The sequence below is a fragment of the Pezoporus wallicus genome, unplaced genomic scaffold (assembly GCF_028554395.1).
Source record: "Pezoporus wallicus isolate ANWC-B61680 ecotype Strahan unplaced genomic scaffold, APGP_CSIRO_Pwel_v1 contig_5785, whole genome shotgun sequence".
Taxonomy (NCBI): domain Eukaryota; kingdom Metazoa; phylum Chordata; class Aves; order Psittaciformes; family Psittacidae; genus Pezoporus; species Pezoporus wallicus.
This window is the reverse complement of record NW_026641150.1, coordinates 101,610-119,008: the sequence shown is the minus strand read 5'-3', so window position 1 is coordinate 119,008 and position 17,399 is coordinate 101,610. Positions and strand designations below refer to the sequence as shown.

Below are 17,399 nucleotides of genomic sequence, written 5' to 3'. Positions count from 1 at the left end.
GACAACATATTGTCCCCACTCTCATAATTTCCATCACCCATCAACAGCACCACAGGCTCCTGCAGGGTTCCGTATCCCCATGCTACCTCCTGATTTGCTTGTGAATTTAGGGGAGCAGGACTGACCTAGTGCATCCACAGAGCAGGACTCCAGTCCAGAGTCAGGACCTCCACACTATGGTGTAACACAAGCAACAACCCCAGTTGGTGGCAGCCGTAAGAACGGAGACAGCCTAGTCCAGCACCCCACTGAGCTCAAGGCACTGGCCTTCAACTTTGTGGGTCATCGGACTGCTTGAAAAAGAGCCACAGAAGGTAACAAAAGCCCATTGTCAGAAGGCTCCAGCGCCCGGAGTGTCTGCCAGCCACAAAAGGTGAAACGTATGGTGTTATTTTCAAGCGAGGAGTTTTCCTGTCAGCATGGCAGATGACCTTCACCAGCCTTCACTTCCTCACCTCATCCTGGCTTACAAGGAAAGTTTTTCCACTATGTGGGTCACTACATGTACTGTGTTGTTGAGCACCAGGTAAGACAACAGTGCTGTCCCAAGTCTTCAGGCACACCACCACCCTCCCCTCTAGCTGAGCTGCGACAGGAATTACGTGCGCACGCGGAGCACACAAAAGTTACCTGACACAGTACATTTCCCTCAGACACAACGCAGAACGGAGCTGTAACGCACTTTTTCAACCCGAAAAGAACGAGATTTGTTTTCTTTCCCACAGGCTACCAAGTGGTAAAAGACCCAAATAACGCTAAAGCAGCCTTCAAGAAAACTAAGCGTCAAACGTTCAAATGTCCTTCAGAGGCTGGCAGGGATGAGCTGAATCACCCCACGAGCCAGGTGAGGCACCAGCTATGCCAGCAGTTCCAGGGATAAGTTTGCAGCCGGTGCGTGACGCGCCAGAAAAGATCCATAACCCCCCCAAAAACGGGAACGCTTCTCCCATGCACATCCAGCACTTCGCTCTGGAGAGCGGACCATTCTTCTGTGTGAAACACTTGCGAACCCGTGGCCCTCAAGGGGAAGCCCTCTTCCTCCGACCACCCCCGGGGCGATAACGGTGCTTACCCCCTCAACCCCATCCCGCCCCATCGCACCCTTCACACACACACCCTCCCCCCCGGGCCTGCGGGACCTCCGTCCCTCCCGCACGGGCTGAGGCGGCGCGGGGGGCCCGTCGGCGGGTGCGGCGGGCCCGGCTGCACAAAGGGCGGCGGGGCCAGGGGGAACCGGGTACTTACTTTGTCTATGGTGCCCGGGAGGAGACGGTCGAGCAGGCGGCAGAGCACCACCCCGTCCTTCAGGGAGGACTGGAGGAAGCCCTCGGGGTCGGAGATGGTCTTTTTGGGCGACTCCAGCACGCCCAGGGCGATCAGCCACGTAACGGTCTGCTCCGCCGAATTCATGGCGCTGGCGGCCGGGCGGGGGTCGCGGCCCCCCGCGCCTCCCCTCGCGTGGGTTTTGTGTGTCCCCGGGCGGGGGCTTCAGGCGGAGGCCGGCGCCGCCCCCATGTGAATGCAGATGACGACGCCCCGGCCCCGCCGCCGCCACAGACACATGCAGCTGCAGCAGTGCCGCCTCCTCCCCGCCCCCCCCTCCCGCCGCCGCCGCCGCCGCCGCCGCCGCCGCCGCCGCCGCCGCCGCCCCATGACATCACTGTCAGCGGCGGCAGCCGGCCCCTCCGCGCGGGGGCAGCGCGCCCGCGGACAGCCGCGCGCCACTCCGCACCCTCAACCGCGAAGACCCGCGCGCCCCCCGTTGGGGCGGGCGGCGGCTGCCCCCTAGCGGCGGGACGGTGCCTCCGCGGGCGCGCAGCGGGATAGGTACAAGTCCTGCGAGGAGCGGCCGAGGGACCTTGGGGGGTTAGTCTGGAGAGAAGGAGGCTCAGGGGGGATCTTATCGCTCTGCAACTACCTGAAAGGAGGATGGAGTGAGGTGGGGGTTGGTCTCTTCTTCCAAGTATCAAGCGACAGGACAAGAGGTAACAACCTCAAGCTGTGCCAGGGGAGGTTTAGATTGGATATTAGGAATGATTTCTTCACGCAGAGGGTGCTCAGGCATTGGATCAGGCTGCCCAGGGAAATGGTGGAATCACCCCCCCTGGAAGTGTTCAGAAACCATGCAGATGAGGCCCTCAGTGACATGGTTTAGTGGTGGACTTGGCAGTGCAGGGTTAACAGTTGGACCTGATGATCTTAAAGGTCTTTTCCAACCTAACTGATTCTGTGATTCTGCTCTAAGGAGCAGCCAGTTACTGGCGGCCATGGTCTTCCTGGGGGGACTGGAAGCTTGTGGGGGGAGTTGGGAGGCACTGGCCACGAGCTCTTGGCCTGACTGGTCCCATCAAACCAGTCAGGGCCATTGTGCACGGCTCTGTGTGTGGGGAAGCCTGTTAGGCAGCCTGGGCCCAGCAGCTGGTTGCTGGCTGGCCCCAGCACACTGCGTCCCTGTCACCATGCCCACAGCTCATCTGTGCCTCCCTAGGGCTTTTCATGGGCTATGGCACCAGCTCGGGAGCTGGTGTGAAGGGCCTGGGAAGGCTGACCTGAAACAGCAGTGAAAGCATTCCTGGGGTTTTTATTCTGGAAACACCTGTTCCTGAATGCTCTGCAGGGACAGCACCCTGCATGCAGCCAGTGGTTTTTTATTAAGGCCTGTGTGGGCTCCCCAAGGCCACACTGTTGCCACCAGCCTCCCCAGTGCTGGAAAGGCAATGTCACCATGGCCTGTGCTCTACCCCTTACCTTCACACCCCAGCTGAACTCCTTGAGGGGCAAACCTACTTCTCAAGGCAACATTAGAGGGACTGTTGCACACCCTCAACTCATCATTTCCTCTCTGTGGTTCTGCTTCCAAGGTGGATCACTGTGGCCAACACTGCCACTGCAGCCCCTGAGCAGGGTTCTCCTGATCCAGAGTAACCTCCTCAACCATAGGCTGGCCCACACACTCCACAGAAAGACTTGAGGTGCATTTGGATTTCAGATAATCCAACCCCAATGTTCAACCTCTTTCTAATCCATCATGGAAGCAGTTTTCTTCAACTCTGACACCTGAGGTGTGACAACTCTTTCAAAATTTGCTAGCATTACCCATTTGAAACTTTGCCTTTTGCTGCTTCCAGACATATTTGGAGCAGCAGCTTCCTATCTGACTGCTGGTTAGCTGTGAGGAACACAAACATGGCTGAGTTTTCCCATCAGAAAGCCATGTGGACGGCCTGCCTGGAGACCTCTGGAAGAAGCTTGCCACAGGTGGAGGAATTGTTTCCAAAGCTTTAGAGGAAAAGAGTGAAAGTTCCCAGAAGATTCAGGAGCATGCCAATCCCTTCCTGGCTTCCTCCCTTGTCAGACTTTCCCCTACAAGGTGTTTAGTGCAAACCACACGAACTCTGCGCCACTCCCCTGATTTATCCTTTTCTCTCGTGTGCCCAGTGCGGGGCATGGAATCACAGAACGGTTTGGGTTGGAAGGGACCCTAAAGACCATCTAGTTCCAACTCCCCTGGGACACAGGGCACAGGGACACAGGCACGGACACCTTCCATTAGACCAGGCTGCACAAAGCACTGTCCAACCTGGCGTTGACCACTGCCAGGCATGGTTTTATACCAGATTGTTAGTAGGACAAACAGCTATTTTGCATACACACCATCCAGAATATGGAGCCCATGCTGTGGTGGGAGTTTTGGAGTCATGCAAAAAATGAAACATGTAACTATTGAAAGTCTGCCCTCTTTCTTCTCCTTTATTTCATAATTAAAGCTGTTCTGATTCTCTTCTGTCCTGACTTTGGTCTCACTTTTCTTCTAAATCATAAACCAGTGATACTTCACTAAATCACCCATTTTGATAGCATTGAAACAATCTAAGCTCTTTCTGAAGGCTTCAAAAGGCACGATTTTAAGCACCTTTCTCTGCAAAACATTTTAAATACATACAAAACTGAAAAAGTCACCTTAGAACTGAGCCTCTATATAAATAAAGGACAGATGTAGAGCACGTATGTAGGTTCAGGTAACTTCCAGGTCTTAAATCTCTTTACGCAAGCAAAGTGATTTTTTTATTTTGCAGTTTTCTTTCAGTTTAACAATATCTAGGCCCTTTCTTGAACAAGACAGAAAGAAATAGTCAATGAAATACATCAGCCACCTTTGGTGGAGATTTAACAGCACATCATTTTCCGTAAATGAAGATTAAGCAGTTGACAGTTTATTGGGCCTTTTCCCAGCTTTTGTCATGTTCCTGTAAGAAGTTACTAAGGAAACCAGGTAGGCATGAGGGGTAGAAGAAAAATTCCTGCCACAGATTAGCAAGTGGTTGAAAGACAAAGCAGCAGGAATAATTTGCCAGTTTTCAATTTGACCAGAAAGTTCCTGGTAGAGCTACTTTCTCTGATCTGCACTATAGATTAACTGAAAGTCTCCAAAAGGCAATTGTACTTCTACAGGGTTTATTTAGTCTTTTAGCCTGAGCAACAGGTTTTAGAGGAGGGAGAGCAAGAGAGGTAGAAAATAGGTGGAGAGAGCTGCTGCTTCAGTTTGGACTCTCATCTGCCATTTTTCATCTCCAGCTGTTTATACCTCCTCTGCCTACCCCCGGAGCTGCAATGGGATGCTTTGGCCAGATATGCAACTCTGTTTTCCCTGTGCCAAACCAAGGTCAGGATTTTGTGGGGAGGAGACTAATTAAATATCGGTCCAGCTTGAACAGAAATTGCCTTGACAGTCTGTGATTAGGTATGTAGGGGTCACACTGGATCAATCGCTGTGCTGGGATTCCTGGGCTACACAGAATTACCTCTGTAGTTTCATCCTAGGGAGGTTGCCAGCCCTTTGGAATAAAAACCTCACCCCAACAAAGCAATGCTTCTGTACTAAACTCAGAGATACGTTTCCATGTCTGGTTAAACCTGCTTTTCAAAAGTATCCGGAGGCTTGTAGTGGAGATAGTCTTTTGCAGTTACTGAAACCAGCTATCACAAGTTCAATATCACCAGTTCTCTTTGCTGATGATTGACTACCTGTCATCTTGTCATCTGAAGGTGTCAATTAAAATCTACATGCCAAAGATGCTGGTGGTGAACTCGGGAAGGCAGATCTATGAGCTGCAGTGTACTGACGTGGGTGACAATGGAGAAGAACCAACTCAGAACCAATTATTTCATTATCTTCCAAGTTGCAAAGTACTTTCATAGGCAGATGCAGAATTTCTAGTCCCGAGAAGCCTGTCAATCATGCATAATTAAATGAGTATAATGCAGAGCCCAGCTAAAGTGCCAATGCAGAATTACAGATGTGGGACCCTGAGAGCAGACGCTTGACAAAGAGCAACAGCAGTGTGATGCTCTGAGGCAGTGTGATGGGTGACCTGGACCTCTCAAACAGGGTTTGCAGCGTTTTCCATGCAGAAATGTCCAAGCCAGTCCTAAAACAGAAAGCAAAGGAAAAGGTGCTCAGAAACCTCTTTCACGGGGGTTGCAGGGTCTGAGGGAAAACAGGGATGCTGAGCATGGACAATGCTTTTAGCTGGGAGAGAGATGCCCCAGAGCTCAACTCCCTAATTTATTTCCCCTGGATATGGATTTCAAATCTCTCAAGTCTCTGGCCCACTTGCTCTATCTACTACTTCCTGGGCAAATGCCTTTAGGATCTATTCAGAAGCAGAAATACTGTCACCGCATCTTTGTTTTAAACCAATGACGCCTATTGACACCATGCTCTGATCGTGGTCAGTGTCCAGGCTGATGCCAGATTCTTAGCTGTTGCTCTCTTTACAGTTAAACATTTTGTTGCCATCATTTGACAGGGCAGCTAAGACAATTCTGTGTGTTAGAAGCTTTATCACAGTCATCAGTGCTTTTGTAGCTTTTACCCTGGCTATGATTTTTGGATGGAAATAATAGCCACAGAGTGCTCTGGCAAGAGATTGACCAAAATGTAGCTCTGCTTCTATGCTCCCGAGAGCATCAATTCAACAGCTACGCTGCTTTAGTCTTCTAAGTGCAGTTCAGGATAATGGCACTGATCCGTAACATTCTTTATAATTTCAGAAACCAATAATAAATGTCTCTGCTTTAGGCAAAGATGAATATGAAACAAAAAGTCCTTGCCACGAAGGGCTTAGTCTAAATCACAGCTGACAGAACATGAAGAGCAGATATGAGAAAGGAAGAAATGAAGAAGGACAATAGGCAGCAGCACGGTCACACATAGGCTCCCTCCATGGAAAGAAATCTATTTTAATTGTCATTTTGAAAGTTTTAGTCACACTTAATGAGGATTAAGAAAGAGATTAAGGAAAGAAGAATTTCCTAGAAATCAAAATGGCTAAAATGATTGAAAACACTTTGAATTTAAACACCAACAAAAAAACGAACTGAGAAGTTCAGATTTAACATGTACATATTGAATGAAAGGTATTTGCCAATTTTTGCCCTGTATTTTGTTAGCATGACATAGAGTAAGTGCCATTTTAACATTGCCGGCCAGGCGGAAGCAAATCAGCGGCTCCCCTGGGGAAGGTCTGGGGGAGGGGAGTTGGCAGTGAGCTCCACCGTTCTGGGCCAGCCGCAGGGAAAGCTGTGTCCTGCAAACTGGAAGCTCAGATGCAGATCCCCAGCTGGTCCAAGTTGTCACGGCTCCCTGGAAGGAAGCTGATGAATCTGTCACATCTCCTAAACAGTGAGCTCTTTTTAAAACTGCTGCAAAGAGCTCTGGTTACAAGCAACAGACATGACCATCCCTAAAAAGGGCAAATTAGATTATAGGCTGTATCTGATGAAAAATTTTGGGCAGAGTAAAGGTAAGACAGGGTGTTAAAAGAGTCATTAGTAAAACCTCATTGGAGTATAGCACAGAGACTTGAACACTCATGTTCCAGAAAAATTAAATCGCACTGAAACAGAGTCATTAGAAGACTGACAGTGATCTTATTGGAGCTTATCATGTTTGCCCTGATGAAACAAAGCCTGAGAAAGTGTGCAGGAGAGCTGTCTGTAAATACATCAGTGAGTAAATATCACAGATAGACAGGCAAGAAGCTATTTAAGCTTAAGGACAATGCCAGCACAAGAACAAATGGATATAAACAAGTCCAGAATAAATTTATGCTGGAAATCAAAAAAAAAAAGATATTTGATTCTTCTAGCCATAAAAATCTCCAGTGCTGATAAGAAATAGTGTGGCAAATAACCCAGTTGTTTTTAGAGGGCAGTGTAATGAGTGGGTTAAAGTGATTTTATGAGTTGACTGCAATAGCAGGGACTGGACTTCGCCCAGGCTCTGCTCCTCAGCAGGCTTTGTGTTGTGCCTTCAAGAATCAAAGTGGGCCAAGCATTCATCATGATGGATAAAGTTTAGTGTGAGAAGTCAAATAAGCAGAACAACAGTCAAAGCCATTCTCTCACTCTGAGTGAATGCTAATGACACTCATCCATTGCCACATGGAAAACTCACTCACTAAACTAGGTTAATGGAAGAAAATCCTCTTCTCTGGGATACAGGCCCATTGGGTTGGAAGCTACACATAGTGACCCTTGGACATATTCTGTAGAGTCCTTTCCTATTCATCTTTTCCAATCCTATCAGTTTGCTACAGACCTATGCCTCTTTTATTGTTAAACATGCAGCCATTAACAGAGTGAAGTAGCATCCTTCTGCTGGTGTGAATAGCCTTTCCTCCTCTTTATTCCAAAGTCCTTGGCAGTAGAAAACAGTTTTCAAGATGATTCTAAGTATGGAGGATGGAAGGGCAGCGCACAGGATGAGAGAGTGGAGGAGAACACAGAGATGCTGGAGGCTCTTGGTCAACGCATTGAGCTGGAGCAACAAAATGTACAACTCTCCCATCAGCATATTCAAGATAACATTTCCACACTTTGCTCAGATAAAAAGGAAGATGACTGACTTTGATGGGATTGGTTAGTTGGTGAGGTTCACAAGCGGATTCTTACAGTTATACAAGCAGTCAGCACACTGGGGACATTTGATAAGACTATAAAACTGGAACAGTCCCCATTCACAAGTGAAATCTCTGTCTCTCCGTGGCACACAGCAAGTGTTACCATGTGTTGGGTCACCCTTGCTATTTTTTGGGTGTGGGGGTTGCACTCACTAATCCTCAGGGCATGCTCAGGGGAGGGTTTCAGCAACTTGTTCCCTTTGGCACCTGCTCAGAGCCCCAGCCTTGGCTCAGTGTAACCTATCAGCTCGACCAGGCTTTCAAGTTCTCTCTGGACTATTTTTGCATCACACCACTTGAGTTGGTGGAACTTTTATTTTTAGTCCTACGGTATGATTTGTTTGGTCTGCCTGTTTCCCATGTAGGTACTGAAGTGCCAAGGTGCTAAAAGATTTCTAATGATAATAGTGTCAATAAATGTCAGTCAATAAATGTCACCATCTGCGTTACAGTTAGCATCTGCACCCTTCCAGCCCATATTTATATTACATCCATTTAGGTTATAGGCCTTTGTATCATCACTAGCTCACTTCAGATTTACTTCTAACGCTCTCAGTCAGCAGTAAGATGCTCTCCTAGTGCTCCTTTTGAAAGACACCAAACACTAAAAAAACTCTCAGGACAAGCCCTGCTGAAGACTTACCTTGCTCATTGGAGCTTTGCCTCCTCAGACTAAAGGGTTTGCATGGGTGCTATTACTGAGTATCAAGAGGAGGCACAGGGTCAGCTGGGGAAGCTTCTCCCTGCCCCCTCAGGAAAGACGCACAGATGGCAACACCTGAAAACTTGTATTTTGTCCCAGGATCTCCAGGTACCTCTGGCTGCTCTCATTGTTTGCTGGTCAAAACTGCAGCCACTCAATAGAGACAGATTATGGTGGTAGTTACTTGGCTCAGCCCTCTGCCCTTTTCTCTTTGAGAACCTCAGTCTTGTGTATTTTCCCTTGGCTTTTCTTTGGCTTTTATAGTCCTGTTTGCAGCAATAATAACTTTCAGTGCTCTTAATTTCAGCCAAATAAAATTTAAAAAGTATGCTCTGATAAACTAGTAGTCGCTTGACAAGCAGCTTACCAAACATGGTTCTTCCAGAGGCCTTCAATCCTGAAGATCTACAACTTTATAAAAGCCAAGGTGCACACACACAGTGTCACACCAGAGCTGATCAGAAAGGAGAGTCACTGACACACTGGATTTCCTGGAGTTCTCAAGCTTAGGTGACACCATCATTTAGCAAACAGTAATCTATATGGTCTGCTCTTGTAAGCCATGTCCTCCTACGCCATATTCTCCTGGAATATTTCAGGTGGAACCCCACTGAAATTTTTAATTACCGCATATAAAAATGCCCCTTAGAAGGAGAGCATCAGGCTTTCATTCCTCAGTGGCCTTGTGTTAAACCTCATGTTTCCAACAAAGTAATAGGATATTTCTGCTTTTAAACACAGGAACTGGACTATAAAGCTCCAGGCTGAAGATTGTTTGAGATTTTTGTCTCCTTTGTCCATGTTTGCTGTGCTCTCAGTGGAGAGTTTCTGTATTCATGTAAAATATATTTTGATGGCAGTTCTGCAGCCATTGCTGCCACGTCTTTCAGCCAGTTTCCAGAAGGCATATTCCAGCTGCTTACCACAAATGGCTACAAAAAGGAAAAACATTACATAGGTAAGATAAACTTTTTTAAAATTACGAAAAATAAGGTTTTCTGTGTTTACCTTGGGTTTTTTAGAGCACCTTCAAAGCACTGCAGACCTCCGTATGTTTTCAGCATGTTACATGTGATGACTTGGTGCAATGGTATTTATAAGCCTGTATTACATTAATCAGTTGTTGATCTAATGGATTGACTCTATACCTAGTTACTTTTCAATCTGAAGAGTGTTCAGTCCCATCTATATTTATAATCTCTATCTGATCAGTAAAACAGACCATGGTAAAAGCTGTGTAAGAAAGCTTCCTTCTTTACTAATTGGACTAGACTTGAAAACCAGAGGCTCTCCTGGGAGCATTTCCTGTTTTCCTCATACTTATTTGCATATTCAGTTCAACAGCAAAACAAGTCTGTAATTGCTCAGTTCAGAAATTAAAAGCTTCTTATCATGTACATTGGTCAGAAGAAAACATGTGCAATCGCTACATCAGTGCCAAACTGTACTAAACCAGTACTACCTGCACTAATTTAGGATTAGGAAGTGTATTAAACAATAACTTAAGAAGCAAAGGATGTTAAGGGAAGGAAATTGGCTGGAGACTTTGTTTAATGTGTCCTTGCTAGTACAAGTAAGAATTTTTCCACTGCTCAACATGTAAATTACATTCACCATCTAATTGCACCAATTGAGGCAATCTGAGGTAGTTTAACATTCAGAAATGTTTTGTAACCAGTTTATATTTGATGTATAACTCACAACAGTATTGACATCATCTTTAAATTTAATAATATGGGTTAGGTTGGACCTCACTGTGAGCTTCTCGCTTTGATGTCTGACATAACTAATGCACATGGAGATGCTCAAATGCTGCTTGGCTGTGCTGCTGGGGATTGAATGTCACGGCTTAATGCCACTGGGAAGAAACAGCACCACCAAAATAACTTGATCTAGCTATTTACCCTTGCAAATATATACTGGGAAATGAGACAGACTGAAAAAGAAATGGTGGGGTGATGGTAAAAAAAAAAAAAAAGCCTGAAATGGACTGTGGTCCTTGTGATTCAAACACACATTGTTTTCACATCATATTGTCCCATCTAAACTCACAGGACTGTCCGGACTAGTAATGATTAGTTTAATATCATTACATTCCCGTATATGCATGTGTGACTACTGGTCAAACTTCCTGAAAATAGGCTTATATAATTAGTTCATATAGAAGTCAAAACATCAAAGTCCATGCTTAAGCAAATTGTCACAAAGCAATTAGGAGTTTTACATGAGAAAAAAAGTGATGAAACAATTCAGAGCCCACTTCTGGTTCTTTTTCTATCCTAAATTTCAGTACAAAACAAAGGAAAAGTGCTGTTTTAAACATAAAGTATGAAATATCATATTATCTTTTATCCAAAGGACATCATAGCGTCAGGAGCATTTCATCTATGGCAATTTCTATGGACAAGTATAAACCCTCCGATCAAACTTGTAGCTGAGTAATATTTAAAAAGTAACACCTTACTTTCCTGGGTGCCATTTCACAGGCTGAGGAGTTGATGACAGAAACTTGTACAGAATAAGCAAACATGCAGGGAACAGACTTTCACCAGGACTACTCTGTCTTCGATTTCAAGCTCAGACAACCAGGATGCCACAGATGAGGCCAAGCCACCAGAAAGCAGATCTTTCACAAATCAGCTCCCATGTGCCAGTTTCAGCTTCTTGTTCTTGACATTAAAACTGTTCAGAAGTTAACTTCAAGCTTTGATTGTTTTCCAAGCCAGCTAAGAGAAAAATGCAATTTGCTACTGTTATGCCTATATGGCTGCTCATGCCAACATAAAGTAAGTCTTTTGAACACATCTTCCATAGAGACATGAAATTTTTCAAGAGAAAAGGCAAGCACTGCTGTTTCCTGTCATTCCTAATGTTCTGAAATGGAAAATAAAAACTCAGAGACACCATCCACTTCAGATATTTCCTTAAAAGTGGAACTGGACCATTTACTGGCTCCACCACAGGAGTACCCCTCCATATTTGCGCTTAGCATTCATTCCAGGAAGGATGCTTCTCTGTTGCTAAAGACTGATCATATACCACCATACACCATTCCACTGTCCTGCCCTGAAAGTGCAAAATGATGAAAGAAACACTGATACAGGAAGACTGTATGATTTCCAGGCTCCTTACCTCATTATGTTTAATACCAAGTTTCTTTTTTCCTTCCTCACTCTCTCCTGCTTATTTTAATGCATGAAGAATTATTTTATGTCCAGGGAAAATTGTTCTGAATCTCTCCATATTTTGAATATTGATACAAATAAAGTTTTGTCTTTATATGGAAGTTGAAACAAGTTATTAGTTTAATAAATGCAACACTGTGTTCGGACCAGAGCTAAAAGTTTTGCATACATAGAAAGTAAGAAGTTAAAATAATGAAGTAATGAATTCTACAATTACCTGTGGTCTTTATCTATGCTCTTTCAGCTAGAAACTGAGTTTCTTCAAGGCTGGAAGCCTTTGAAGTCTCCAGTTGGTGAGAATTATGAATCAAGTGGTTTAACACTGCGATATATAATTATTTAAGCATTACACAAAAACAGCCCGTGGTGCATTTGACTTAAACAATAGCCACTACAGAGTGACCCCATAATTTTTATTTAGTCCCTGATAAATACACTGAGATATTTTCTTAAACAACTGTAAGAGCAGATCTTTTCTAGTAGAAATGAAACACAATTAAAAGTTGAGTGAAAAGCTGGTTAGTCTTATTCACATGGAAAAGGACTGTACTCCTCAAAAAGACACAGCAGGACTGTTTGAGGAGCAGATCCTATTACATGCAATAAGGAGATCAAAATTAAAGCTCAAGACATTTTTATTTAACACTGTGTACCTTTTAATTTGCAAAGCACAAGACAGATTGTTTGCTTTATTTTAAAGTACTTTTTAGGGATGTATTTATTAAATAGTAGAGGTCTATCTGAAATACACATAACAAAATAGCCTAAACAAATGAGAAAAAAATGATGGCATATCGTGCCTGCAGGACTGCAAAGCTGTGTATAATTTTGCTTCCTTTCACCAAAGGGAAACTTAGAAAAACTAAACAAACAAACATTGAAAGAATTCCACTTTTTGATGTCAAATATTGTTCTTTCACCAGGTTTGCAAACACTGGAATGTCACATAAGCAAATTTAGCTTCAACAAAGGCATTTAATTGTTTACTGCAAATTACAGCTGTATATCTTTTGATCACCATTTCAAGCCAAGAAAAATATTGTTTCAAGTTAAAGGACCTAAAAATAAAATGACTGTAACGAAATATTCACTTTTAGACCATGAACTTCAACACTGCCCTTTAGTCGTAAGTCTAAGAATAAATTAAAAAAAAACCCTCTGTGCTACAACTGTATTTCCTGTAACATCTGTTCATGATTGAGGTATTTCACTAGCACAGGATGTACTCAGATGAAACGGAAACTGCCCCTCTGTAACTGCCAGTTGAGCTCCCAAAATATAGATGAGTTTGCTGACCACAGTGCAATTGAGCCTCAGCCTTCTACTCAGTCAGGGAGGTATTAATACACTGACGGCAGGAATGCTGCTAATAATCTGAATATTCAGTTAATAATATTGGAACTTATTCTTGAAGAAAATGAGATCTGCAGAAAGGTATTTCTTTAAAGGGGTTTAGATAATGCAAGCCTACAAATGTGTTCATTAGCTACCATGATCTGTTTAAAGACATAAGAAGCCTGTGGCACTGACAGCACAAAGGAGTGAAAAGGACTGTTTGAGGGAGACATTCAAATTGATGCTGAACTCTAAATAAAAGATACATGAACAGGGACTAAGCAAAAATGTTTCTTGTTCTGAAGAAAACTCATATAAACAGCCTGAAGAAAAAGGGAAGGAAAGAATTAAACTTTTAAATCCATATAGAAACTATCTCTGCTACATTAACCTCCTGCTCCCTCCAGCACCTCCAGCACTGAGTGTTAAGAGTGTAGCCAGACAGCCAAGGGAAATGATTTTCTCTCTTTCTTGTATGAGAGATTCTTTCTTGTAAGTGATTTTCTTTCTTTCTTTTCCTTCTTTCTTCTTGTTCCCATTTGAGGGGCTACATCTGGAGGACTTCATCCTGTCCTGGACACCCCAGTACTGGATACTTGCTGACAATCTGGAGCCAGTCAAGCGCAGGGCCATGAATATGAGCACACCACTGAAAAGGAGAGGCTGAGAAAGCTGGGCTTGCTCAACCTGGGAAAGAGCTGGGTCTACGTATCTCATGTAGAGAAAAACAGATGCTTGTAGTTACTCAAAACCCAACTAGAGAAAAACCTTCATAAGCTTTGCTTTAAGCTAGAGGCTGGACTAGAGACCTCCAGAGGTTCCTTCTGACCCCAGTTATTCCATGATTTCTGCTCTGGGATTATGTGAGGTGGAATGATCTAGGTCAGTGTTGTAGGGATGGCAGAGATTTCACCATTGGAAGTTGGGCATGGAAGGAGAGTACCACTGCATGACAACAGGTGCCTTCTAAGAGCAGATTAGCAAACTCTCTGCTAGTGGTTAGCACTGGCTGTCTAGCTAATCCAAAGCTAAATCTTCCTGAGGGACAAGATATATAGCCCTGCTGCCCAAAGCTGTTTCCTGGAAGGAACAGTATCTGCATAAAATCATCTCCTCTAATATTCCAAAGCCACAGGCAAGTGCAAGGAATACCTACCTATTTTCCAGTTGGAGAGCATTTTTATACGGGAGAACTGAAAACAGAAATCATCATTTAAAAAAATACTGGAATAAAGTATTTAAATTCCAGTGACTTAGGAAAAATTCTTGATGTATTGACTTTAGAAATCTTGTTTCTTCACCAGTATAAATAAAATAATTCAGCTAAAATACAAAAGCAAGTTTTGATGATTCAATATCATGAAGTTATTCACTGTGAATATGCTAAGCATGTGAGACAAAAATGGAAGAATTATAACAGACACATGTGCTAATGAAGCTACCACGCAAGATATGAAGCAAGTGAAAGTGAGAATGCAAGGCAGGAACAGCAACATAGTACAAAAAATACGATCTATGTGAAAAGATGGAGCAAATCTTGAAATACACAGAAAGGCAATTGCAAACGGCATGGAAATAATGTGTTTTCCATGACTATGGTGCACAAAATGAGAAAGAACAGGTTTAAACTGCAGCAAGAAAAATTCAGATTGGACACAGAAATGTCTTAACAGCTTTTGAGGGAGGTGCTATAACCTTAGCATTGCTAGCAACCTTTAAGAAAACATGAGACAAGTATCTGTCAGAAGTGATATATTTACACGTTCCTGCCTAGCAGCAGGAAGATGCACTAGATGAACTTTGATGTCCTTTCAAGCACAATGATTTCATATGGAATAGGAATAAAAAAATACCACTAAGTCTAAATTACAGTCTAAAATACAATCTGAAGTAGAATTACAGAATTATAAATGAAAGATTAGTGATCAATGAGTTTTAGAGAAAAACAGCTAATCTTTCCTTGTGATGGCATTTGCTAATAGAAATTTATAGTAATCACCTTGACATTAAATATATATATATAGGAATAAGCTTGAGGCATTTTATTTCTCAGTACTGAAGTACTAAGCCAGCAGCCAATTATGAAATGCAGCCTCCATGATTATGACTTACAATGTGACCTGTGTTATGAAGAACATCAGACTAAATAATCATCACTCTCACTTCTGGTCTTAAAATGCAGGCATAAACGAGGATTATTATTGTTAACACATCCCTCAAGATACAGAAAACAGCAGCCCAGGTGTTAGCAAAAGGTTCTGTGATTTCTTCAGCAGCATGATGTTAGGCAATAAGCATCTTTTCTTCTTTCTCTTCCTCTCCTCCATTTCAAGAGGTGACCTCATCCATATATCTAATAAAATCATAAAGGCTGAAAAGCATACTGGATGAGCTCACTGATGTTCTTAGCTCTGTCTCTTAATAATTACTTGTACAGTGCCTCCCCTTACCAGTAAGATGGGCTCAATGAATCGGAGTTAACTTCATTATGTGTCTTTACCAGAAGCAGCTTCCCCTCCTGTCATCTTCCCAGTGATGAAAGGCTCTCCCCAGCTTTAACTACAAAGTCCAGGCTGCTGTGCACATACAAATTTTATTCAGGCAGTACGATTTCTATCAGTCCACACAGACTGATTTTACACAGACATCTGTGTAACAGTAGCTCAAAATAATACAGCTGCCACATGATTTTCTTAGTTCTGCTGTAGTGTAATTGTCTTTCTGAATTTTAGCAATGGACAAAGGCATCTGTGCAAGCAGTTAAAATTAAGTGCATTTGAAGGCTAACCTAGAGTAAATAAATAGTACAAAATAAAAAAAAAAAGTTTAAATAAAGATCTTTAAAAATCCCACAGAATCACAGAATGGTTTGGGTTGGAAGTGACCTTAAAGACCACATAGTTCCAACCCCCTGTCATAGGCAGGGACACCTTCTTCTAGATCAGGTTGTTCAAAGCCCTGTCCAACCTGACCTTGAACACTCTCAGGGAGGGGCAGCCACAGCTTATCTGGGCAACCTGTGCCAATGCCTCACCCAACATAACTAACAATTAAACAAACCTGTTAATTTTATAATCATTTAAATAAGATTAATAAAAAGAATAATCTTTCTCAAGATTTGACACTCAAGTCAGTGGTATTTGAACAAGTATTATTTCTAAAATCCCAGGTAAGAAACTAGCCTGCTTCACACTGACTTTTCCCTAGCCTCTAGCTATATATGTGGCAGTACCATTTGCACACACAAAGGCATTAGTGTAAGCAGAAATTACTTCATGCCTTTATTTGCATTTGCACAATCAGGAACAATTTTTGAAAATATAAAAGCCACAGAGTTGTAGCAAACTCACTGAAAGAAGCAAATATGACTGTCCTCCCTAAGAACATCTTGTCTTATGCAGAGCTGTTACTTACTTTTATTTAGTTGGAATGTAATGTGATGCGTATAAACTATCTTCAGTGTCTTACTCAGCATCAGTGCTAGGCACCAATACCAGTGAATGAAAAGAAGGCTCTGGATCAAACCCAGGTATGATATTTCCTTCTCTGACTCCAGTCACATGGCATGTTATTTCCTTCTTTCTTGCTTGATGCTCTCTTCCCCTTTCATATTTACTTTACTTACCCCTTGTGTGGGTTTTCCTCTTTTTCTTTCATCATTACTGGTAGTTACCATTAAAATACAAATTCTTCCCAGAGGGATTTCATTACAAGCACATAGAAATCAGTAGTTAGTACTGCCAAAACCATTTCTGAAAACAGTTTGGCTGAGCTCAGGACTTCAAGGGATACAGAATGCTGGCAACAATCAAATGCCAATTTGATTGGCTGCTTTTAAAAAAGGTGTTTACTAGAAATTAGATGTTTTGGTTGGGAGAAAAACCTGGGATTTGGTCCGCTCTTGAAAACTAACCAGCAAGATTGGCAAAACTATCTTCTGATAGGAAAGTGTGACATCGACCAAGTACAAATTTCCTGGAAATCTCCTTGTTCACAAAAAATATTAAAAGTTTTTAAAATTTTCCTTGATTTCTTAAATGAAAATACTTTGACTTTCTCAACTTTCAAGCTAGAATCCAGGGGTGCTTTTCAATCAAAAGTCTTACTTATATTTAGAGGTCTATACCTTTTAGAGAAAACAAATCTGGTCAGATGCATTGTCCAGTTTACCCTAGAGATATGTAGAACATTCCTTTGGAAAAGAAAGAAGGG

The 17,399-nt window shown here is 43.1% G+C and overlaps 1 protein-coding gene and 1 long non-coding RNA gene across 4 annotated transcripts in view; both read right to left on the bottom strand.

Moving 5' to 3' along the window:
* ARHGEF7 (Rho guanine nucleotide exchange factor 7) overlaps positions 1 to 1,592 on the bottom strand; it is a 124,544-nt gene extending 122,952 nt beyond the window's left edge. For 2 of the 3 annotated variants that reach the window (XR_008973885.1, XM_057422237.1), the window contains exon 1: positions 1,246 to 1,592. Coding sequence is in view for 2 of the 3 variants with exons in the window: in XM_057422237.1 (XP_057278220.1) it covers positions 1,246 to 1,410 (165 nt within the window). In the remaining variant the exon portion in view is untranslated. The remainder of the gene's footprint in view (positions 1 to 1,245) is intronic. The other variant, XM_057422238.1, reaches the window with a different exon arrangement.
* Positions 1,593 to 4,093: 2,501 nt separating this feature from the next.
* Positions 4,094 to 17,399, bottom strand: part of LOC130606171 (uncharacterized) — a 38,472-nt gene continuing 25,166 nt past the window's right edge. The window contains exon 2 of the long non-coding RNA XR_008973886.1: positions 4,094 to 9,599. This is a non-coding gene — a long non-coding RNA (uncharacterized LOC130606171). The remainder of the gene's footprint in view (positions 9,600 to 17,399) is intronic.